Below are 23,785 nucleotides of genomic sequence, written 5' to 3'. Positions count from 1 at the left end.
GCAAAGTGTTGTATTACATTCATTTGACCTCATCTACTGATTTCAATGTTTAAAGAAAAAAGGCAAATAAAACTATGCTTTGACATATTCTAGGTTTAACAATTAGGATCCAGCAAATGTATGGTCATAGGACTGCATATGTGTACATTGTGTTTTATTAAAATACATTTCATGTGACTGTACGATGAAGCCTTTCATTATTGTCTATGGCTATAATATATGTGGCTAAACTCCGAAACTGCCGTTTCCTTGTCTCACTTCAGTGTACAATTATGTGATTTCAAAAACATTTGTGAAATCCATCATGTCGCGCTGCATGACACAAGTGCTACCTCCAGCCAAAGGATTGGATATGGTCGATTTGGCCTTAACAGCATGACGGCACTGTTAAGGGTTTGTAATTCGCTATGACGTATCCTCATGAATGGTACCAAACCAATGCATGTCGTCGGTGGCTCATTAATTTCCAAGATCATACTGTAATGCCCTAACAACATCTATTTGGCTATGGGTCTTCTATCACACACACATTCAATCACCTCTTCATGTGATGCACGTCGCACTTACTCATTTTTATGGTCCTCAAAACATCAAATAAACAGATATAAAAGTCTCCAGGCTAAATCTGCCTGGTGTGTGAGCGACGAGAAAATGTTTTAATGCTAGTCATGGCTAATTTAGCCCAAGATCCACACTGTGTAATCATTCTCCCAAAAGAGAAAAAGGCCAAAATCTGCCAGACAGCTTATGGATGCACAGTAGCAGATGAATCACGTTGTGTCACATATATATCATCCTGGGAGACACAGACCACAGTCTTCCTGCTCTGGTTAACGCCCCTGAAATCACACATGATATTTCCATAGGGAGGCTGTCAGTGCTGAAATACCTCACTCTCTCTATGCTCCATGTCCATCATGAGGCCTAATACACCACTGTTTTAAGAGCCTGAACATCTTTCACAGGTGTCGCAGCATATGTTACACAGGAGGCTATTTATTTCCTCACTTCCACCGAGTGACACTGGAGCTCTGGAGCCCTGAAACTGACAAAATGTATGAAATAGCTTATCAGATAAGTTTAAAAAAAAGCAACACATCAATGAATTAATAATAATAAACTAATCCTTATTACACTAAACCAGCCAGTACATGTTATGTTAATCACACATATGCTGCATATTGCTGGAGCAACTTGTAAAAGTTACTAAAGCATTTTAACTGGCAAAACATTCTGAGAACAGCGTTCCAACTGTGGGCCATTTAACATTGTGTATGGGAAAAAATGAATGAGATTTTTAATAGCTCCTAACACTTCGCAGCTCTATAGGAAATGTGCCGAGGAAAAGGAAATGCTGTGAAGGGGAAAACTTATGATTAAATGTGTGCCAAGACCAAATAAATAGGAAAAAAGAAATGATGGAGTTAAAAGTGAAATGAGCTAGAGTAAAATGAAATACGTTTTATTTCATTTAATCAACTGATTAGTGGTAAAAGTTAAAAAAAAAAAAAAATTGTCTAATAATGTTTAACCACGTTTTGTCAGTTTTGGGCTTCCATACTGCAACCAATCGAGTCCAGCAGTGAATGAAAGCAAAGCAAAAATAACCGTTGCAGGGAATGAAATAAGGCGTAGTAGATGTAGCGAGTTGTTTTTAAAGACATCTGCTGCTGGTTACAAGTTAATGAACGATTCACAGATGTCATCCCCTGGGCCAGACTATCACTGCTCCAGACTGGGGGATTAAACCTAAAGGCTTACGGAGAGGAACTGCACTGAAGTGGATTCATTAAGCACAAGACCACCACTAAAGCACACATTGCAGAAGTCTACAATGGAAAAAAGAAATGGGTTACAAAGAGTATCACGTCGCACATTCCGGATGAATTGATCTCTTCATTTCCCCCTCACCTTTCCCCTTTGACATCAATCCACTCGATTTTTTTTTCTACCACTGTGAGAAGCAGGACACTGATGGCATGCTCAGTGTTGTTAAGAGGGTTAGCAGTCATCCACACATCAGAAGACATGGTCCTCTGTGTAAACCACTTCTGTAAACTGTGTGTATGTGTGCATGCATGCCACTGTGTGTGTGTGTGTGTGTGTGTGTGTGTGTGTGTGTGTGTGTGTGTGTGTGTCTGTGTGTTTTAATGTTTGTGCTAAATGTGGTTAGGTGGCTGAGACTGAAGCTCCCTTTTAATCTGAAAGAGAGCGTTTTCATTAGTTCTGTTGGGTCCTATTATTAAAGCCTGCTTCAAAGGCACAACAAGTGAAACCACTGACAGGAAATGACCCAGTGGGCTCTACACTGTATAGATCAGTGATAGCAATCTGTGCCTCTAAAGCAGGTTGTTATGGTGTGTGAAAGTGCATGCATTGTGCACAATGTATGTACCTCACAAGACAGTAAGAGGATAAGAGGAGGGGCTCAAGGACCTCTGCTCTACATTCACATACTGTAGCTTATTGTAAGTGTGCAGTTGTGGCACATGTGACACATTAGTTCCAATGCAGATGGCAGAAATGGAAGTTATGACCTTGGTGGGGCAAATAAGATTGCCCGGGATAATAAATGCTGTAATAATTTGCTGTTTTTAATAACTGTATAATGAGCCATCGCTTGCCCTTTGAGTGGAGGGAAATCTGGAATCATTAATCTTCATATGGGTTAGCCATAGTGTTTGGCACGGGCCGGAACAGCAATGAGTAGGAACATACTGGTGTCAAAGGATAAGCAGATCTTAATATTTCGAACAAGTTTGCCATATGTTAGCCATCATGGTGTGTACAAGCCTACTAAATAGTGTCATTAATGGGTGACTTTTATTACTAAATTCACTTCTAATTGCAAAATTGCAATCCAAAGTTAACTCCGAATGCAGATACTGCCTTCATTTGGAGTTGCTAGGTAACAAGTTAATCCCAAAAATAAATATGTTCTTCAATAAAAGCTAATTGTCTGTGACAGTTATTTGCTTTGCTTCAGAGACTTTTCAAATGGGAAATTGTAAAAAAAAAAAAAAAAAAAGATTCCGAGCTGCACTTGAAGTACGCTGCTAATGCTGCGTTCATGATCATCACGGTCATGTAGCCCCTCCACATATGCCTCACCTGCCGCACAGAAAGAGGAAAAGATTCATGGCCTTGTTGCTCACCTTGTGTATTAATATCGCCATTAGAATTTTTTTCTTTCGTTCTTGGTTGACAAATGGGGGAATATTTATGAGTCACTTGCTGTGGTAGTGTTTCTGCGGTTAGGCTTCATAACAGCAGGTGCAGTGGGGACATGGGAGTTTTATCACCATCTATTATATGGAACAGACAGGCATTTCTATACTGACCTGGTGTGGTGTTTCCTATGGGTGCTATAAGTATTATTTGGCTTATTTAACCCCTCATTGCTCTGAAATGCATGGCTATTTCTATTACATTGGGATCCAAACACAACACAAAGCCATTGTCCCTGTTCACTTAAGGGGAATACAGGCAGAACAGCTCTGTCTAAAGCGCAAGTGCTTTATGACCTGAACTGAATCATACTGCGCACCTTAAACACATTACAGGCTGGGCAAATATTTCCTCTCACTGGTGCTATGAGAGCCATGGGCACAGCCATTATATTGGGCTCAAGAGCCAGCTGGTGAGGACAAATCCACAAGGATTCCTATTTTCCCCCTTCTGACTCCCTGGCAGCCCTGTTCCATTCATTCAATTTTTATATGTGCCTAGTAGCCGTGTTACTACCGGTTTCAAGGGAGAATTAATCGAAAACAGGTCTTATTAAAGTATATTAAGACCAGTTGAATTGGGTATAATGTGCTCAGTAAGGGCCCAGAAGGATTGTATTTGAGCCATAGCTGACACTTGTGGCTTCTAGGAGCGGGGATATGTTATTCTGTAGTGGCACTGCCCCGGTTCCAGGGGGGCTGTTCACTTGAGCCAAGTGTTGCATTGTGGCTAAGCAGATTTTAAGTGGGTATGAATACAGTGGGGGGTAAAGGAAGGTCTCATTGTCCAGGAATGTTTATCTTTCCCCCCCCTGCCTTCATTCAGAGTGGGATTATGCAGTGCCATGCCTCAGAAGCAACCTTTGCCTCCACTTGGAGGGTCTGCAGAGGAAATATTCATTCATACATATACACACGTACAAACAGGCATTATCCTAAAAAGAAGCCAAGTTGATTGCTCCCTCAAGGCACAATGAGTAGGCGGAAGTGGAGCTGCTGCGGCCGGGGTGTTGGACTTAAGTCTCGCTAGCTGGGCTGGGCACTCTAGGAAGGCTGGAGCCAGTGATGCTCCCACTGTGTGCAACACACTCATCATCCTCAGCACAGCAGATTTTATTGGGCAGTGTGTGGGTTGTAGAAACGTGTTTAATCAACTCAGCTGTAGGGGAGGTCTTGACCTCATGTCAGTGGTTCCCAGCGTTGATTGTGTGTATGTGTGTGTGTGTGTGTGTGTGTGTGTATGTGAATGACTCCCAGCCTTTGCTGTGGAGTGTGACCTGCGGTGGAGCCTCTGGTTCACACTCTGCTCTCTGCTGTTGCTGGTTTAAGTCATTAACTGTAGAAAGTGATGACTAATCTGTCGGTTGAGAGTCTGAAACTATTGCAGTCAAATGACATATTACAGGCTATATTGTATGTAATGTGGCCCTCTGGATCCAATCAAGAAGAACATTAATAGAAATCAATTCCAAATTCTACCCCACACTGTTAGATTTTTACAAGACTAAACCATGCTAGCGACTCTGTGAATCTGTGCTTAGGAACAACAAAATGAAAAGATCAGTACAACATGCTTATAATGACGATGCTAACATGCTGATATTTAGCAGATATAATGTTTACTGTAATCACCATGAGCTTTTCTCAATACAGAGCACAGTAAGTTTAGACTTATGCAGTGGTGTAATGTACCAATGTAATAATACTTCATTACAGTATTTTTATTATCGATTATTTATTTCTGTCACATTTCTGTCTAAATTTTCTAAATTAAATATCTTCTGTCACGCCGATACATTTTTCCTGTGTAACTTTGTTACTACAAAAAGATATTGGAAGAAATGTGGTAGCTTGTTTGTTAAGTCATTGGTTAATCGTGTTAATCGTTGGTTAATCATGTTAATCGGCAAGTGCAAACAATTGGAATGGCACTCAGATGGCACCTGCTAGTACAGCAACAATGACGGTGGTGATGAAGACGGAACACCTGTAGCCATACTGACGAGAATGTTTTGTCATGTTGGAGTGAAAGATTCTTTAAACTGAACAAAGATACTGAAATATTGGCATTTTAGAACTCCCCATCCAACCTCAACAAACACATTGAGGTAAATTGAACTTAATTACATGAAACCGCAACGTTAATGTTGTTTAGTTATGATAATTAGAATTAAGCCCGTTCAGATATCTGGCTGACGTGATGGCTAATGAATGTTGCTGATTACTTTCAAATCACAGACTTCCTGAAACACTCTTACTGGTGTCAAGTGTTCTGAATGAAGATGAGGATTTTGAGTTTCAGCTCCCAAAGAACCAGTAATGTGTTTGTTGACAGCTAAACCTGATAGCTACAGTTGGTGCCATGAAATCAACATCCAATGAGGTGTACAAGAAAGTGTACCATCAATATTTGACAAGTGTTATGCAATCTGGAACAAATGGAGAAGGTCCATACTTACAGCTGAAACTGTTGAAGATTTTTGCTCCCTTTAGCTGCTGTACCCGAATGCTACCAGGTGGAACTCCTTGTTCCTGGAAGTGGAAGGACTATTGAGGATAATCACAGACTAGGTAAAGGGGGGCATCAGAGTAATCTGTAGGCCTACAGATTCCCATTATAAATTCCATTATAAGTAAGACTTATGCATATTTTATAAACATAATGTCTTGACTGTCTATAGAACCGTTGATGTTTTTGTGCACCCTTTCTTGGGCATTAATAACCATGTATCCCAACTTTCCATTTTAGTTAATTACTTATTCTGCATTTTGTTGTTGAATGTGATGAAATGGTTATTTAGTGTTTTCATCACAGGTTTAACCCACCTGAACTTGCATTCCTCACAGGGTTGCTGCCATAAGCTCAGTAGCCCAGGCAACTGACATCTTGCAAGCAGAAACAAAAGTCTAGATGGAGTGGCTACTTCCAACAATCAACCTGCTGACCATCAAAGTTGAAGTATTACAAGCCTCTGGTGGGAATAAAGAGGGTTTGGCCACATGTCAGGAGACCCTGAGTTGATTGCAGCTGTGAGTCTTCCAAAATTCAGAACAACTTGGATAAAGGATGATAGTGTATGGTTGTACATTTAGACACTTTGTCATATTAGAAAAATCACAAATCAATTATGGATGCATGGATAGTTTATTAAACTAGATTTATGAACCTCAAATTAAAACAAACTATTTAGCACAAAACGTTAAGTTGGGATCATGACAGGGACTAAAGTTGTATCAATCCTGTCATTTCTATTTTCAACCTCAATATATTTCATGAAAGGACTACATCAAGCAGCACATGGAAGAACTCTCCTTACAGATGGTGATACCACCAGGTCTAGTTCTTCTCTGCCCTGAAGTCGTATCACAGACTGCAAGACAGCTCTAAACAACTGGACGGATGTTTGGCCTGTTGAGCAGATCACATGGACGACTTGCTGACATCCATCCCAGCTGTGTGCAAGCTGTCTGAAGCCGAATACGCCTCTACCTGCGTCAGTGGCCTGTGAGAGGCTTTTTAGCATTGCACGACTTGTTATCAGTCTAAGAAGAGTGAGACTGAATTCTCGCAATTATGAAAAGCAACTTCTTTTGAAGTTAAGATACAAATTTTGTGGAAATCCATATAGTTTTTGTTAAGATAATTAAGTCTGGACTAAAGTGGTGGACTGGACTGGACCCTATAGCCACACCACTATAGTTATGGTATAATATAGAAGTGTGGCTAAAAAATATGGCTTGCCGTTTATACAATGTTGCAGTGTATAGAAATCAGTTTGTAAAGCACTATACATCTCACAGACTTAAGTACATTCATTTATTCTGATTTCAGATACTGGCTATGTCACTTTAAAAGTAAGCTTAGTTTCATCATTCACTTTTAAATATCAGCAAGTATTATATAGAAAGTCAAGTAGATTAATGTGTTCATCTGCTCATCAGTCTCTATCTTTTGAAACAAAACATTCTTGTGTGTCTCTATGAAGATCTGAAGCTATGATTTGCATTTTCCTCTGTCTGGATGCCTCAACAGTGTCTACTAATCAAATGACCAACGATGGCAACATCCTGTTCTTCAGTTTATGACCCCAACGCTTAGTTTCTACACTTTAAAAACGCTAGTTTGAAGATTTATAGAGCTAGTATACTGGAGTTCACTGATGAACAGGCCCCTAATTGCTGCCTGCCTGCCTGCATTGTGTTTTGTGTGTGTGTGTATGTGGGTATGAATCCGATAAAATAAACCACATGGGTGCGTGTGTGTGTGTGAGGAAACTGAACAGAACCCTCTACTCTCATTTACTATCTCCTTGTGTGGTTTGGCAGCAGCTCTGCTGGTATGGGGGCGTACAACGGGCATCCGTCTGGGCGCGAGGCAGGCCTGGCACACCACTCAGCCCCCTGCAAAGCTGCATGAGGGTGGGATAAAGGCAGGAGTCTGCCAGGCTCCAGTCTGGTAGTCTGTGCATGTGTGAGTGAGTAAATGTGTGCTCCGCGTCTACATGCACTTCTGTGTCTATGAGGGAAATTAAATCGTAATCACACAGGCTTATATAGCAACAACAGGGTTGCCATTGTTCTGCTTGTCACTTGCAATATGTTAACCTCTCTGTATGTTGTTTCACCATTCAGAACTCTATCAGGGTCCATCTCAGTCTGTGTGTTCCCAAGTCATTTTTGCACTAAATTAACACCAGACCATTTTTTTGACCTTTGTGGTCATTATAATTGTTAGGTGCAATTCAGCCATGCTGAAAGTAACACAATAGCATGCATACCACAATGGCTAGATGCCATACCTCCCTGCACTGCACTGGATAACAAGCGAAGCACAGCAGAGCTGAGCTGGGCCTGGTTAGCACTTGGACAAAAGACCACCCTGGAAAATGAAGTTGACTCTGTAAGTGTTTGTTAGAGGCCAGTGGAGGATGTTACTTCCTTAAGATTTGGTGGCAGACATCAACTGCTAGAGTGCTGTAAGTTAAGATGCTTTCTCTCATTGATCGTCACAGTTATTTGTAATTAATAATATATGACAGCAATGACAGCTTGAATAAAGAGGTACTATGTAATTGTTTTATCTTAAAACTGAAAGTTTATCCACAATATTTTAAGGTACTTCGCTGATGTTGCATGTCATTGACATCAAAATAGTAGCTCTGACATTACATTAGTTTCTAAATGTATAGTATTTAACATCATGTTTTATAGCACATCACTGATAACATATTAACCACAGCGTGATCAAATCCAGTAACATTAGATTTTTACAAATGAATATTCATTGCTTCTTATGGGAATCCTAGGCTGGAGTCTTGCAGCACATACCACATGCTTCACTGGATAAAAAAAGATCATTTGTTTTATTGTAACATTTATAACATTTATTGTGGCGGTCTATGATATGCTCTTTTTAAATATTTATTATTGGTCTCAGATTTATAGTTAAGTCATCTATCAATAAAATAAAATGGCAAGCACAACAGCCACTGCAACTACAGGCCTGACTGTTTTCACCTTAAGGAAGGGTTTGAATAGATTAAGTTGTTTGAAATCTTTGACTTTTTTGGCAAGTCCTGCCAGCTCATTCCAGTTGTTCCCCAGTCTGATAGTTGAATGTGCACAATGTGCTAGTGTTTAAACTCACTTGTGCCACTGCTAATTCATCACTGGCAGCACTTACTTCTCTCCAGGAATTGGCTTGCGTCACTCCCTGACCAATGCTGGGAATTGTTATAGAAAAGTCCTGTGGGATGGGAATATTCTAGATTTTTTCTTTTTAAGACCCAGTGTCTGTTTCACAATATCAAATCAACCATCAACCATTTTTCAACAGCTAGGACATACAGTTCCATGCATGCATTGTAATAATAAGAACAACTTTATTACAATATTTGAATATACTTTGTTGTCACTGAAACACTTTAAGATTGTCTGCCGGCGTAAAAAAAACAATCTACTCGAAAATCAAATAAAAAACATTAATCAACACATGTAGGAGCACAATAAAAAGTAAAATTAAAAGTATTAAATACACTGTTTGTACTGATGTAGATAACGTCAGCAGCTTGTTGAGTTTTCAGAAGCTTCGGTCTTTCCAAATATCTTGCGCAATAAGCAAAATCCCATATCATTCTGCCCCATTTACTGATAACCTAACTCTATACTGACTATTTGCTTCTATGATCACTGGTCTGTTGGATAATACAGTACACTACCTGTTTTCTTTAAATGTCTATGCTGTATATGATGTGGTGTGATCTTTAAACTTCTACTTGAACTATGTTATGTCTAATTATGATTGTCACGTGTCATTTTGTTTTCAGAAGACCTCTTTAACATTTTTAAATGTGTATGATTGAGACCTCTGTGATTCAACACATTTGAGCATGCTTTTAAACTTGAAAAATATAAGTCTAACGATATAAATGTATATAACTACACGTTCTTTTTTATGACACAGTTCATTCTAACTATGTTAAGGTGTTGCAAAACAGATTTTGTGTGTGCAAAGTGGGACAGTTATTACCTAGATAATGTCAGATTAGGACATAACATACAGTAGATATTTCAGAAAAGAAGTGTTTTTTATTAACAATGATACACAGCAAGTGGAACAAGACTAACAGGTGACATACAGTACCTTCATTACATCATGTGCAACCAACTTAAACTCATAATCTCTGACATCAACTCTTAACAAAAGTTTAAAAAAATATTCTATTGTCTGTAATAATTTAACTTTGAGCACGACAGCAGAATATACAGAAACTTCTGGTGCAGCAACGGCCACACTTTATCTTTGGAATGTTGAATTTTGAAAAATAGCTCCATTTCCCCATCTGTGTGAAAGACAAGAGACATGAGAAATGTGTTCAACTCCAGCATTATCTCACTCTATCTCTCATATCCAGTAATTGAACATACCTTCCTTGAGTCCTCTGATACTGCAGCAACTGGACTGTCATTGCTGGGCATCTCCTCCATCTCTTCCACCTTAAAGTAAAAAAAAGCTTGTTTACACTGGGAACTACATTTTAGTGTTTCGACAACACACTCCAAGTCAGTGAACAAATTATATAATTTAAGCAAATTCTTACTCCAACGACTGGGACAGCAGAGTTCTCTTGAATGCAAATGAAGGTGAGCATAACGGCCACTGCAACTGCAACGCTGAAGGTCTTCATCTTAGGAAGGTTTGAAACAGCAAGATTTCTACTGATCTAGATGACTCTGTCAGCTCCTTTGAGTTCTTCCAGTCTGATGGTTGAATATGCAAAATGTTCTGGTATTTATACTCCCTGGGCTACTGTTGCCTCATCACTTGCACTTTCACGAATTGCAACACTCCCAACATTCCCATGTGTTTCCAGTTCCTGCCATGAATGGGACATTCTCTATTTTTGTCAGCCTCAGGTTTTGTTGTATCATCAAATCAAACATGAACTCTATCATACATGTTTATATCTAATCTGCACTTCCAGTCTTTGTTACATATAATAAAAAACACACATGAATATTAAATGAAAAATATTAATAAACTCAATTAAAATGACAAATGACAGCTGGAGGGCGTGTGTGGAATTATATGCCAGCTTTAGTCATGTCCTCTGGTTCTGTCCATTATTACATTTGTTTTGGAATAACATACAGATGGAAATTATAACTATGTTCAATGATGTTGTACAGTTGAACACTGACTTTGTGCTGTTAGGTAAAGTGGTAGATACAATTCAAAATGATAATAATAAATACTTGTTAAGGATACTGCATATAACAGTACTGGAACAGATAACAAGAAACTGGCTTAAAAAGTCTAAGTGGTCAAGTTAGTACCATAGGGTAAAAGAACAATGAATTGCTGACAGCTATTAAAGGGAGCACCATATTTTGAATAAGGCACTGTATGTTTTTTTTTTCTTTTTCTCTTCACTTTCTTTTGTGTATTTCACTTTGAAATGTTCTTTGATGCTTGCTGCTGTTAAGAAAGGTGGAGACTTTGAAAAACTTATGGATGGATGGCATACATCAAGCAGATTTTAAAATATGAAACAAAGTCAAAGTTGAATGTTGTTTTATTCATTTATTTGTTTTCTATGAATTAAGAATGGGCACAACATACTGTATTACTTTAATCTGTACTGTAAATATTGTTATTGATTTACTTTAACTAATTGCTATATTAATGAATTGTTATTATGTTGTATCACGGGGTGACACACCTAATCACATTACAGAAGCAGTTGTCATCACTATGTAGCAACATGTACACGCCCAAGATGTATAAAATGAAATGATGACAACAGCAGTATTAAAAAAATTAAGAATATGACAAGTGATTTTATACATTTTTAATTTCATATATAACTTTACTGCAGTTTCATTATGGATGTCCTGACATACATTACTGTTTCACTACATCTAATTCATATACAGTGGAACAATTTATACATTGTGACATAAATGTAAAGAGAATGATATTGATAATAACTTTCATTTTCTAAAATAGTTCATTCTATGTTAAAGTGTTGCAAAAAGATTTTGTGTGCAAAGTGGGACAGTTATTACCCAGATAATGACAGATTAGGACTTTATATACAGCATATTTAAAAAAGAAGGGTTTTTATAAACAATGATACATAGTTTAAATTAATAGTTTTGAGGTTTTTTTAAAATCTCTGTTCAATGACATTTTGTGAGCTAATAGACCATTTACAGTGTATTAGGTCAGTATTTTGTCCTTTGCAACTATATCTTCTGTGTTCTGATATCTGTCTTAATGAGACTCTAAATATGTAAAGAAAACAAAGGGTAGCATAAATGATTTGATGCTTTGTGCTAAAAAGTTTATTTTCTAGATGTAAACTCTGATTTTTTTGTGTATATTTTTGGTTGACATTCTGTTTATGAACAATGGTCATTTGTAACACATTTCCTCAAATCAGGCAAACACATATAGGTACATATACTTTGATCATTTTGCTCTCTTAAAGTTTTAGCTCTTTAAACTTGCTTAGACTGGAGGCTATTATAAATAATAATCAACTTGAACTAATCATTTCAACTAATATAAATGCTATGCAGTTTTTATGCTACTAATACTTCAGGAAATATGAAATGAATCATTTACTGCACACAAAACATCTGTGAATGCTTTCATGAAATACCTATAGATTGAATCTCTGTTGCAACTTTGAGAGTATTGAGCTATATTAAGAGTAGCAATATAACAATAATTTATACTCATATTTTAAAATTAAAAAACAGTAAGGCAGTATATTACAGGGATATTGACATTTATTGTGATAATGCACTGTAGTATCTCCAATAATTCGAGTAGTTTAACTTCATGCATAACAGCACGTTCTGCAGACGCCGCTGTCACAGCAACGGAAACAGTATGCCCGCTTCTGCCTGGGCAGCACCTGTGTGAAAGACAAGAGACATGAGCAACATGTTCAACTCCTGCATTATCTCACTCTATCTCTCATATCCACTAATTGAATGTACCTTCCCCGAGTCTGGAACTGGACTGTCATGGCTCATCATCTCCTCTATTTCCTGCACCTTAAAGTTAAAAAAACAAAACACACATTTACAATTGAAACCAAATTCTAGTGTTATAACAACACACTCCAAGTCAGTGAACAAATTATATAATTTAAGCAAATTCTTACTCCAACGACTGGGACAGCAGAGTTCTCTTGAATGCAAATGAAGGTGAGCATAATGGCCACTGCAACTGCAACGCTGAAGGTCTTCATCTTAGGAAGGTTTGAAACAGCAAGATTTCTACTGATCTAGATGACTCTGTCAGCTCCTTTGAGTTCTTCCAGTCTGATGGTGGAATATGCAAAATGTTCTGGTAGTTATACTCCCTGGGCTACTGTTGCCTCATCACTTGCACTTTCACAAATTGCAACACTCCCAACATTCCCATGTGTTTCTGCCATGGATGGGAAATTCTCTATTTTTGTTTGTCAGCCTCAGGTTTTTTGTGTCATCAAACTAAACATGAACTTTTCTCCTGCACAGCTCAATCATACATCATGTTTATATCTAATCTGCACTTCCAGTCTTTGTTACATATAATAAAGAACACACATGAATACTAAATTAAATGACAAATGAGTTTGTAAATGTTTTTATTTGTTATATAACTTTACTACAGTTGCATTATGGATGTCCTGACATGCTTTACCAACTGTTAGATCTAACTCAAATATACAGTGGATCAATTTAAACACTGTCACATTAATATAATGACAATGATATTATAATCAACTCATGATTAATTGTCCATTCATGAAGCTCTGCATCCATTAGTTACTGTTGCTACTTGTGTCAAGCTTTACATTGGAGCATGGCAAACACAGTATGCTGTTTACAATCCTAATGTGAGCAGATTGACCTCTCTTACTTAATTTTTGGCATCTTTGCTTTTATTTCACCATCCGCAGTGTTGACAGACCGGAAAAACAGTAAGTTTTGAAATAATGAGACTCTGATCTCAAACAGACAAAAACATAAGAAGGTTTTTTAATTTTTAGCCGATGACCGTGGATTTTTATCAGCTGACTATTCCTAGCAGATTTTATCAGCTGTAGAAAATAAAACATTTGAATTCATTTGAAATTCAAACTCTGTGAAAAATTCACATGAAGATTACACTCCTGATATAATACTAACAGACTGAGGTGAAAGTAGAGGCAGGGACACTGTCAGTCATTTTGAGGGCTTTGTGGTAAGACTGTAAGTTGGTTAAAACCAAATGTATTATAGTAGGCTATAGTAAGTAAGTACTTTAGTAAGTATAGTATAGTAAGTATATATTTTATTTTTTCCACAATATTAACTGTAACTTTCCTAAAATAGTAATAATCTGTTTTCTTTTTTAAAAATAATGTTTTGACATTTTGCTATGATGATTGTTTCTTACAGTAGTTTATTTTTGGGGTCTCTGGGACCCACAGCTGGTAGTCCTGTATGTTATATACAGTATGTTGGTAGAATGAGTGTTAATGTGTTACTGCAACATCCAGCTTTGGACCTTTATCACTTTTTACAATTTTATTGAAGATTTATGTATATTGTAGAATATATGATTCATTTGGTATGCTATCATTGCTAATACAACTACAATACGATACACCATATTGCTGTTTATTTTTGGACATGCATAAAATAATCCAGGTGTATGAGATTACGCACCATGTAATACTGGCAGCACTGAGGGAATGGGACACTGCCAAGATACAGGGGGGCCAAAACACAACCCAGAGACCACATATCTGCAGCCTCTGAGATGTGAAGACCGAGAATAACTTCAGGAGACCTGAGGGTGGAAGTAGAGAAGTATATTTTAGTAGATGTGCTGTTTGGCATGTTAGCTGTAATTCACGTTTGTGACATTACAAATCAATGAAAAAATACTAAAATAATGCAAAGTGTGTAAAGTAACATGAGTGTGATTGTTCATTCACATTAAAAATAACAATTACAGTCAAATCCATGACAGAATCATGTAAACCATCAGAAAGACAAACATGTAACTTGCCTGTATGCAACAGGCTGTATGATTACTCCACGCTTGACTTCAGAAGCCTTGATGGCTGAACTGAAGTCAATGAGTCTGACTCTGAAGGGCGTTTCTCTCTGGTTAACCAACATGATGTTCTGTGGTGTGATATTTGTGTGAATCACACCAACATTCTTCAGAGCTCCGAGTGGTTTGAGTAGCTGTAGAGAACAAGAAATAAAAACGCCACAGTTCAGTATCCGCAATGATCTGAATGTTGTTGTCCAAATGCTGGTGCACTATGTCGATTGATGCATTTATATCACAGCTTTTATAGAAATTAACAGTCACATACATGCTGTGTCATGGGACTGATGTGCTGAAGAGATAGCGGGTTGCCACGTCTCTCTTTCAGCAGCTCATGGAGATTCTTGTCTAGCATTTCAAATGCAAGACAAGTCTTCTCCATGTATTTAAAACTCTCATAGAGAGAGTCAGATGATGTTGAGCGGGTCAAGGCCACGGATCATTTTCAGCATGGCCAGCTTGACAGAAATAAGCAGAAATTAGATGGGTGATATAACTAACAGTTCATGTTAGATGCAAAATGAAATGTGCTGCTCCAAGACTAAGATAGAAAGGTTTTGAAATAATGAGACTCTGATTTCAAACAGACAAAAACAAAATAAGTTTTTCATTTCTAGATGATGACTGTGGGTTTTTATCAGCTGAAATGATGACTGTTGCTAACAGAGTTGATCAGCTATAGAAAGTAAACTGATGCCGTTTTAATGTTTTCAAGTGATTCATTTAAAATGGAAACTCTTTGAAATGGTTTTAAGAATTCACATGATGGTTACACTCATGATATAATACTAACAGACTGAGGTGAAAGCTGCAGGTCCCAGACTAACAGTTCACTTCCTCACCAGTTGATGATCCGTGTAGAAGATACTGAATTATATTCATTCTACTGACTGTGATACCTACAACAGCTTTATTCTATCATCCCAATTTTTCATGACTTTGTCAATGAATGTGTTTCTAATGAATGAATAATATTATTTTCTATTTCTAGCTTTTAATAAATCCTTCTTAAAACTACCAGTGTATTGGGGTCCTGGAGAACCCAAGTCAAAAGAGCACTGATGTAGTTTTCAATTCATGTTCACCATGGGTTCTAATTAAAGGTATCACACTATCAGAGGGGACAGGGACACTCTGTCAGTCATTTTAAAGGCTTTATAGACAGACTGTACTTGGGATAAAAACAAATGTTTTTTTGGAAAACTTATTTTCATTTTACACAATATGCAAACTAATTGATACTCAATGATAAAATATTTTTTTCCAACTAATAATGTTTTGAGAATAAATGAACTGATGAAACAACACTGAGACAAAATATATATTAGTAACAGACTTTATTGTGACAGTACACTGCAGTATGTGCAGATATTTAACATAATATGTGGATGATGAAATCACTTCACTGAGCTCACATTAACTGCATTAAAACAAATGTACAAACTTTAATACAATGTAAAGTGTTACACAGTTTAAAGACAGAACATCATTTAGTGTTTGTTGTTGCAGGAATCTTCAGAATCTGCAGCACACTCCACAGATACCAGGGGTGCAGCAGCCACAGCAAAAGCGACACTTAATGCCACGTTTGTGTCTGTTGTTATACGGCATCTGTGTGAAAGACAAGAGACATGAGCAACATGTTTATCTGCTGCATGATCTCACTCTTTCTCTCTCATCTATTTTTATTAGCTTCACATATTTGGATTCATTCATTAAACTAGCTGAACATACCATCCATGAGTCCTCTGATGTCTCTTCATTTGCTGCAACTGGACTGTCATTGCTCATCATTTCCTCCATCTCTTGCACCTTAAAGTTAAACAATTGTACACATTCATATTAGGAAACATATCTTAGCTTATCTTGACACAAACATTTGTAACTAATAAGCAGATGAGGTTCTTACTTCAGTGACTGGGACAGCAGAGCTCTGCTGAATGCAAATGAAGGTGAGCACAACGGCCAGTGCAACTGCAACGCTGAAGGTCTTCATCTTAGGAAGGTTTGACTGTTTAAAGTTTTCAAATCAGAGTTCTTCTTGTGTCTGATGTGCAGATGTGTTGAATGTGTAAAACGTGCTGGTACTTATACTCACTGAGCTACTGTTGCCTCATGACGGACAGTACCTGCTTTCAGGAATGGACTGGCTACACTCTGTCTTCCCAACATTCCCATGTCCAAATGGGAAATCCCTGAGGAATGGGAAATTCTCTCTTTTTGTTTGTCAGACTCATCTTTCATCGTTTCATCAAATCAAACATGAACCTTTCTCCTGCACAGCTCTATAATACATGATGCTTATATCTAATCTGCACTTCCAGTCTTTGTTACATATAATAAAGAACACACATGAATATTAAATTATAATGACAAATGATTGTATAAATCTTTTTATTTCTTATATAACTTTACTACAGTTGCATTATGGATGTCCTAACATACATTACCAACTGTTAATAGATCTAACTCATATATACAGTGGAGCAATTTAAACACTGTCACATTAATGTAATGACAATAACATTATAATCAACTCATGATTGATTGTCCATTCATGAAGTCTTATGTCCCTTAATTTCTACAGTATGCTGTTTACAATCATAATGTGAGCAGATTTAACTCTCTTCTTCTTCTTCTTCTTCTTCTTCTTGTTCTTCTTCTTCTTCTTCTTCTTCTTCTTCTTGTTCTTCTTCTTCTTCTTCTTCTTCTTCTTCTTCTTCTTCTTATTATTATTATTATTATTGTTTTTGGCATCTTTGTCTTTATTTCACCATCCACAGTGTAGAGAGACAGGAAACACAGTGAGAGTCTTAACTAAAAGGATATCAGGGTGAATCATTTTCAGAAGGTTTTGAAATAATGAGACTCTGATTTCAAACAGACAAAAACAAAATAAGGTTTTTCATTTCTAGCTGATGACTGTGGGTTTTTATCATCTGAAATGATGACTGTTGCTAACAGAGTTGATCAGCTATAGAAAGTAAACTGATGCCGTTTTAATGTTTTCAAGTGATTCATTTAAAATGCAAACTCTTTGAAATGGTTTTAAGAATTCACATGATGGTTACACTCATGATATAATACTAACAGACTGAGGTGAAAGCTGCAGGTCCCAGACTAACAGTTCACTTCCTCACCAGTTGATGATCTGTGTAGAAGATACTGAATTATATTAATTCTGTTGACTGTGATACCTACAACAGCTTTATTCTATCATCCCAATTTTTCATGACTTTGTCAATGAATGTATTCCTAATGAATTAATAATATTATTTTCTATTTCTGGGTTTTAATAAATCCTTCTTAAAAATACCAGTGTATTAGGGTCCTGGAGAACCCAAGTCAAAAGAGCACTGATGTAGTTTTCAATTCATGTTTGCCATGGGTTCTAATTAAAGGTATCACACTATCAGAGGGGACAGGGACACTCTGTCAGTCATTTTAAAGACTTTATGGACAGACTGTACTTGGGATGAAAACAAATGTTTTTTTGGAAAACTTATTTTCATTTTACACAATATGCAAACTAATTGATACTCATTAAATATTTTTCCAACTTATATTGTTTTGAGAATAAATGAACTGATGAAACAACACTGAGACAATATATATATTAGTAACAGACTTTATTGTGACAGTACACTGCAGTATGTGCAGATATTTAACATAATATGTGGATGATGAAATCACTTCACTGAGCTCACATTAACTGCATTAAAACAAATGTACAAACTTTAATACAATGTAAAGTGTTACACAGTTTAAAGACAGAACATCATTTAGTGTTTGTTGTTGCAGGAATCTTCAGAATCTGCAGCACACTTCACAGATACCAGGGGTGCAGCAGCCACAGCAAAAGCGACACTTAATGCCACGTTTGTGTCTGTTGTTATACGGCATCTGTGTGAAAGACAAGAGACATGAGCAACATGTTGATCTGCTGCATGATCTCACTCTTTCTCTCTCATCTATTTTTATTAGCTTCACATATTTGGATTCATTCATTAAACTAGCTGAACATACCATCCATGAGTCCTCTAATGTCTCTTCATTTGCTGCAACTGGACTGTCATTGCTCATCATTTCCTCCATCTCTTGCACCTTAAAGTTAAACAATTGTACACATTCATATTAGGAAACATATCTTAGCTTATCTTGACACAAACATTTGTAACTAATAAGCAGATGAGGTTCTTACTTCAGTGACTGGGACAGCAGAGCTCTGCTGAATGCAAATGAAGGTGAGCACAACGGCCAGTGCAACTGCAACGCTGAAGGTCTTCATCTTAGGAAGGTTTGACTGTTTAAAGTTTTCAAATCAGAGTTCTTCTTGTGTCTGATGTGCAGATGTGTTGAAGGTGTAAAACGTGCTGGTACTTATACTCACTGAGCTACTGTTGCCTCATGACGGACAGTACCTGCTTTCAGGAATGGACTGGCTACACTCTGTCTTCCCAACATTCCCATGTCCAAATGGGAAATCCCTGAGGAATGGGAAATTCTCTCTTTTTGTTTGTCAGACTCATCTTTCATCGTTTCATCAAATAAAACATGAACCTTTCTCGTACACAGCTCTATAATACATGATGCTTATATCTAATCTGCACTTCCAGTCTTTGTTACATATAATAAAGAACACACATGAATATTAAATTATAATGACAAATGATTGTATAAATCTTTTTATTTCTTATATAACTTTACTGCAGTTGCATTATGGATGTCCTAACATACATTACCAACTGTTAATAGATCTAACTCATATATACAGTGGAGCAATTTAAACACTGTCACATTAATGTAATGACAATAACATTATAATCAACTCATGATTGATTGTCCATTCATGAAGTCTTATGTCCCTTAATTTCTACAGTATGCTGTTTACAATCATAATGTGAGCAGATTTAACTCTCTTCTTCTTCTTCTTATTATTATTATTATTATTAATATTATTATTATTATTGTTTTTGGCATCTTTGCCTTTATTTCACCATCCACAGTGTAGAGAGACAGGAAACACAGTGAGAGTCTTAACTAAAAGGATATCAGGGTGAATCATTTTCAGAAGGTTTTGAAATAATGAGACTCTGATTTCAAACAGACAAAAACAAAATAAGGTTTTTCATTTCTAGCTGATGACTGTGGGTTTTTATCATCTGAAATGATGACTGTTGCTAACAGATTTGATCAGCTGTAGAAAGTAAACTGATGCTGTTTTAATGTTTTCAAGTGATTCATTTAAAATGCAAACTCTTTGAAATGGTTTTAAGAATTCACATGATGGTTACACTCATGATATAATACTAACAGACTGAGGTGAAAGCTGCAGGTCCCAGACTAACAGTTCACTTCCTCACCAGTTGATGATCCGTGTAGAAGATACTGAATTATTTAAATTCTGCTGACTGTGATACCTACAACAGCTTTATTCTATCATCCCAATTTTTCATGACTTTGTCAATGAATGTGTTTCTAATGAATTAATAATATTATTTTCTATTTCTGGGTTTTAATAAATCCTTCTTAAAACTACCAGTGTATTAGGGTGATGGAGAACCCAAGTCAAAAGAGCACTGATGTAGTTTTCAGTTCATGTTTGCCATGGTTTCTAATTAAAGGTATCACACTATCAGAGGGGACAGGGACACTCTGTCAGTCATGTTAAAGGCTTTATGGACAGACTGTACTTGGGATAAAACCAAATGTTTTTTTGGAAAACTTATTTTCATTTTACACAATATGCAAACTAATTGATACTCATAAAATATTTGTCCAACTAATAATGTTTTGAGAATAAATGAACTGATGAAACAACACTGAGACAAAATATATATTAGTAACAGACTTTATTGTGACAGTACACTGCAGTATGTGCAGATATTTAACATAATATGTGGATGATGAAATCACTTCACTGAGCTCACATTAACTGCATTAAAACAAATGTACAAACTTTAATACAATGTAAAGTGTTACACAGTTTAAAGACAGAACATCATTTAGTGTTTGTTGTTGCAGGAATCTTCAGAATCTGCAGCACACTCCACAGATACCAGGGGTGCAGCAGCCACAGCAAAAGCGACACTTAATGCCACGTTTGTGTCTGTTGTTATACGGCATCTGTGTGAAAGACAAGAGACATGAGCAACATGTTTATCTGCTGCATGATCTCACTCTTTCTCTCTCATCTATTTTTATTAGCTTCACATATTTGGATTCATTCATTAAGCTAGCTGAACATACCATCCATGAGTCCTCTGATGTCTCTTCATTTGCTGCAACTGGACTGTCATTGCTCATCATTTCCTCCATCTCTTGCACCTTAAAGTTAAACAATTGTACACATTCATATTAGGAAACATATCTTAGCTTATCTTGACACAAACATTTGTAACTAATAAGCAGATGAGGTTCTTACTTCAGTGACTGGGACAGCAGAGCTCTGCTGAATGCAAATGAAGGTGAGCACAACGGCCAGTGCAACTGCAACGCTGAAGGTCTTCATCTTAGGAAGGTTTGACTGTTTAAAGTTTTCAAATCAGAGTTCTTCTTTTGTCTGATGTGCAGATGTGTTGAATGTGTAAAACGTGCTGGTACTTATACTCACTGAGCTACTGTTGCCTCATGACGGACAGTACCTGCTTTCAGGAATGGACTGGCTACACTCTGTCTTTCCAACATTCCCATGTCCAAATGGGAAATCCCTGAGGAATGGGAAATTCTCTCTTTTTGTTTGTCAGACTCAGTTTTTATTCTTTCATTAAGTCAAACATGAACGTGTTTTATTCTCCTGCATCATATATGATGCTTATATCTAATCTGCACTTCCAGTCTTTGTTACATATGATAAAGAACACACATGAATAGTAAATTAAAATGACAAATGATTGTATAAATCTTTTTATTTCTTATATAACTTTACTACAGTTGCATTATGGATGTCCTAACATACATTACCAACTGTTAATAGATCTAACTCATATATACAGTGGAGCAATTTAAACACTGTCACATTAATGTAATGACAATGATATTATAATCAACTCATGATTAATTGTCCATTCATGAAGCTCTGCATCCATTAGTTACTGTTGCTACTTGTGTCAAGCTTTACATTGGAGAATGGCAAATACAGTTTGCTATTTACAATCCTAATGTGAGCAGATTGACCTCTTGCATTATTATTTTTGGCATCTTTGCCTTTATTTCACCATCCAGAGTGTAGAAAGACAGGAAACACAGTGAGAGCCTTAACTAAAAGGCTATCAGGGTGAGTACATTTCATAAAAAATTTGAAACAGTGTAAACAAAAGAAGGTTAATTTCTGGCCGATGACTGTGGATTTGTATCAGCTGAAATGATGCCTGTTTCTAACTGATTTTATCAGCTGTAGAAAGTAAAATGATGCCTTTTTGATGTTTTTAATTCATTCATTTGAAGTGCAAACTCTGTGAAAGGGTCTTAAAAATCCACATGATTGTTACACTCATGATATAATACTAACAGACTGAGGTGAAAGAGTTAACTTCCTCACCAGTTGATGATCTGTGATCTTCTTTCACAGTGAGTTCATTCTCCATATTGAACATTTCTTAAATGAACTCATATACTGAATATCTTCAGTTAAATATAGAAAGATAAAGTATTGTGATATTGTCAGAATGCAACAAATGAAATATAATCAGTGTACAATTTCATCACAGTTTCATTTTTAAGATTTCTGTCACAGCTAGTTTTGCTTTGGTGACAAATAAATTAAACTATATTGAGGATTTGTTTCTTTTTTTAAAGGGCACGTAAACAAAATGACATGACAAGTGAATTCAAACTAGTTTAGAAATGAGGTGAACATGTAAACATCAGGTGATGCTCCTCAGATGTGAAGAAGTGATTTGGGTCAGCAGTAAACCAGACAGACTGAAGAAGGGAAACTTAGTTATTGCATCAAATACAAAGTCAGGATTTGCTAACAAAAAAAGCCCATTCCTGGAGGCAGAAACAAGCTGGCAGTGATGAGGCAACAGTGGTCCAGCTAAATTGAAATATCAGCACATTTTGCACATTCAACCATCAGACAGAGGAACTACTCTACACAGCTGGCCAAACTATCAAAAAATTATGATTTTTAAGCATAAACATCTCAAACCCTTCTAAGATGAAGACGTTGCAGGTGCAGTGGCCGTCATGCTCACCTTTATTTACATTTAAAGAATTTAAAGAATTCAATTTAAAATACAAATCATCAGTATCTCAAGAACTTGAGATGAGGGATTTTCAATCAAATTGATCTAACAGTATATTTGTCCATTTTCATGAAAGCTATCAATTATGCATGACCACCTAACAAGCTCTTCTCATTGTACAGTAGTAACACAACGATATTTCCAAATACAACATGAATGTTAGTAGACAACAACAGTACATACATCCTGTATTTACCAATACAAGGTAAGAATATTCCATTCCAGTAAAAGTCCTGCATAAAAAAACATGCTTATTTATTCTCAGAACATTATTAGACGAAAAAATATATATTTTAGGAAAGCAACAGTTAATTTGCATATTGTGTAAAATGAAAATATATTTTCCTATAATACATTTGGTTTTATCCCAAAGTACAGTCGGTCCATAAAGCCTAGATAAATATAAAAATATATAAATATGTAACAAAGACTGGTAGTGCAGATTAAATATAAGCATCATGTATGATACAGGAGAATAAAACAAGTTCATGTTTGACTTAATGAAAGAATAAAAACTGAGTCTGACAAACAAAAAGAGAGAATTTCCCATTCCTCAGGGATTTCCCATTTGGACATGGGAATGTTGGGAAGACAGAGTGTAGCCAGTCCATTCCTGAAAGCAGGTACTGTCCGTCATGAGGCAACAGTAGCTCAGTGAGTATAAGTACCAGCACGTTTTACACCTTCAACACATCTGCACATCA

General features: G+C 36.6%; 4 protein-coding genes and 1 long non-coding RNA gene across 5 annotated transcripts; all 5 read right to left on the bottom strand.

Annotated features, from left to right (window-relative positions):
* Window positions 1-9,795: 9,795 nt before the first annotated feature.
* LOC128366180 (hepcidin-like) lies at window positions 9,796-10,510 on the bottom strand. The gene is made up of 3 exons (XM_053326861.1): window positions 10,328-10,510; window positions 10,155-10,223; window positions 9,796-10,069 (listed from the first exon to the last, which is right to left on the bottom strand). Exons 1-3 carry the CDS (start codon window positions 10,412-10,414, stop codon window positions 9,965-9,967), a joined length of 261 nt encoding a protein of 86 aa, XP_053182836.1. The 5' UTR covers window positions 10,415-10,510; the 3' UTR covers window positions 9,796-9,964.
* Window positions 10,511-12,506: 1,996 nt separating this feature from the next.
* LOC128366090 (uncharacterized) lies at window positions 12,507-13,080 on the bottom strand. Its single transcript, XR_008321853.1, has 3 exons — window positions 12,905-13,080; window positions 12,738-12,794; window positions 12,507-12,652 (listed from the first exon to the last, which is right to left on the bottom strand). It is a non-coding gene; the product is annotated as an uncharacterized LOC128366090 (long non-coding RNA).
* A 3,072-nt stretch (window positions 13,081-16,152) lies between these two features.
* LOC128365987 (hepcidin-like) lies at window positions 16,153-16,890 on the bottom strand. The gene is made up of 3 exons (XM_053326629.1): window positions 16,742-16,890; window positions 16,567-16,644; window positions 16,153-16,443 (listed from the first exon to the last, which is right to left on the bottom strand). Exons 1-3 carry the CDS (start codon window positions 16,826-16,828, stop codon window positions 16,348-16,350), a joined length of 261 nt encoding a protein of 86 aa, XP_053182604.1. The 5' UTR covers window positions 16,829-16,890; the 3' UTR covers window positions 16,153-16,347.
* Window positions 16,891-18,444: 1,554 nt separating this feature from the next.
* Window positions 18,445-19,181, bottom strand: LOC128366002 (hepcidin-like). The gene is made up of 3 exons (XM_053326644.1): window positions 19,034-19,181; window positions 18,859-18,936; window positions 18,445-18,735 (listed from the first exon to the last, which is right to left on the bottom strand). Exons 1-3 carry the CDS (start codon window positions 19,118-19,120, stop codon window positions 18,640-18,642), a joined length of 261 nt encoding a protein of 86 aa, XP_053182619.1. The 5' UTR covers window positions 19,121-19,181; the 3' UTR covers window positions 18,445-18,639.
* Window positions 19,182-20,667: 1,486 nt separating this feature from the next.
* Window positions 20,668-21,391, bottom strand: LOC128365993 (hepcidin-like). Its single transcript, XM_053326635.1, has 3 exons — window positions 21,257-21,391; window positions 21,082-21,159; window positions 20,668-20,958 (listed from the first exon to the last, which is right to left on the bottom strand). Exons 1-3 carry the CDS (start codon window positions 21,341-21,343, stop codon window positions 20,863-20,865), a joined length of 261 nt encoding a protein of 86 aa, XP_053182610.1. The 5' UTR covers window positions 21,344-21,391; the 3' UTR covers window positions 20,668-20,862.
* Window positions 21,392-23,785: the final 2,394 nt, after the last annotated feature.

The sequence above is a fragment of the Scomber japonicus genome, chromosome 10 (genome assembly GCF_027409825.1).
Source record: "Scomber japonicus isolate fScoJap1 chromosome 10, fScoJap1.pri, whole genome shotgun sequence".
Lineage (NCBI taxonomy): Eukaryota > Metazoa > Chordata > Actinopteri > Scombriformes > Scombridae > Scomber > Scomber japonicus.
The sequence above is the reverse complement of the archived record's forward strand: the minus strand, read 5'-3'. Positions and strand labels throughout refer to the sequence as shown.

What these genes read in the sequence shown, in the direction of transcription:
- LOC128365987 (XM_053326629.1), bottom strand. Translation starts at nt 16,828, where the DNA reads ATGAAGACCTTCAGCGTTGCAGTTGCACTGGCCGTTGTGCTCACCTTC. An exon ending in CTGCTGTCCCAGTCACTGAA is followed by an intron (nt 16,645 to 16,741) that starts GTAAGAACCTCA and finishes TTTAACTTTAAG; the next exon opens with GTGCAAGAGATGGAGGAAAT. An exon ending in CATCAGAGGACTCATGGATG is followed by an intron (nt 16,444 to 16,566) that starts GTATGTTCAGCT and finishes TCTTTCACACAG; the next exon opens with ATGCCGTATAACAACAGACA.
- LOC128366180 (XM_053326861.1), bottom strand. Translation starts at nt 10,414, where the DNA reads ATGAAGACCTTCAGCGTTGCAGTTGCAGTGGCCGTTATGCTCACCTTC. An exon ending in CTGCTGTCCCAGTCGTTGGA is followed by an intron (nt 10,224 to 10,327) that starts GTAAGAATTTGC and finishes TTTTACTTTAAG; the next exon opens with GTGGAAGAGATGGAGGAGAT. An exon ending in TATCAGAGGACTCAAGGAAG is followed by an intron (nt 10,070 to 10,154) that starts GTATGTTCAATT and finishes TCTTTCACACAG; the next exon opens with ATGGGGAAATGGAGCTATTT.
- LOC128365993 (XM_053326635.1), bottom strand. Translation starts at nt 21,343, where the DNA reads ATGAAGACCTTCAGCGTTGCAGTTGCACTGGCCGTTGTGCTCACCTTC. An exon ending in CTGCTGTCCCAGTCACTGAA is followed by an intron (nt 21,160 to 21,256) that starts GTAAGAACCTCA and finishes TTTAACTTTAAG; the next exon opens with GTGCAAGAGATGGAGGAAAT. An exon ending in CATCAGAGGACTCATGGATG is followed by an intron (nt 20,959 to 21,081) that starts GTATGTTCAGCT and finishes TCTTTCACACAG; the next exon opens with ATGCCGTATAACAACAGACA.
- LOC128366002 (XM_053326644.1), bottom strand. Translation starts at nt 19,120, where the DNA reads ATGAAGACCTTCAGCGTTGCAGTTGCACTGGCCGTTGTGCTCACCTTC. An exon ending in CTGCTGTCCCAGTCACTGAA is followed by an intron (nt 18,937 to 19,033) that starts GTAAGAACCTCA and finishes TTTAACTTTAAG; the next exon opens with GTGCAAGAGATGGAGGAAAT. An exon ending in CATTAGAGGACTCATGGATG is followed by an intron (nt 18,736 to 18,858) that starts GTATGTTCAGCT and finishes TCTTTCACACAG; the next exon opens with ATGCCGTATAACAACAGACA.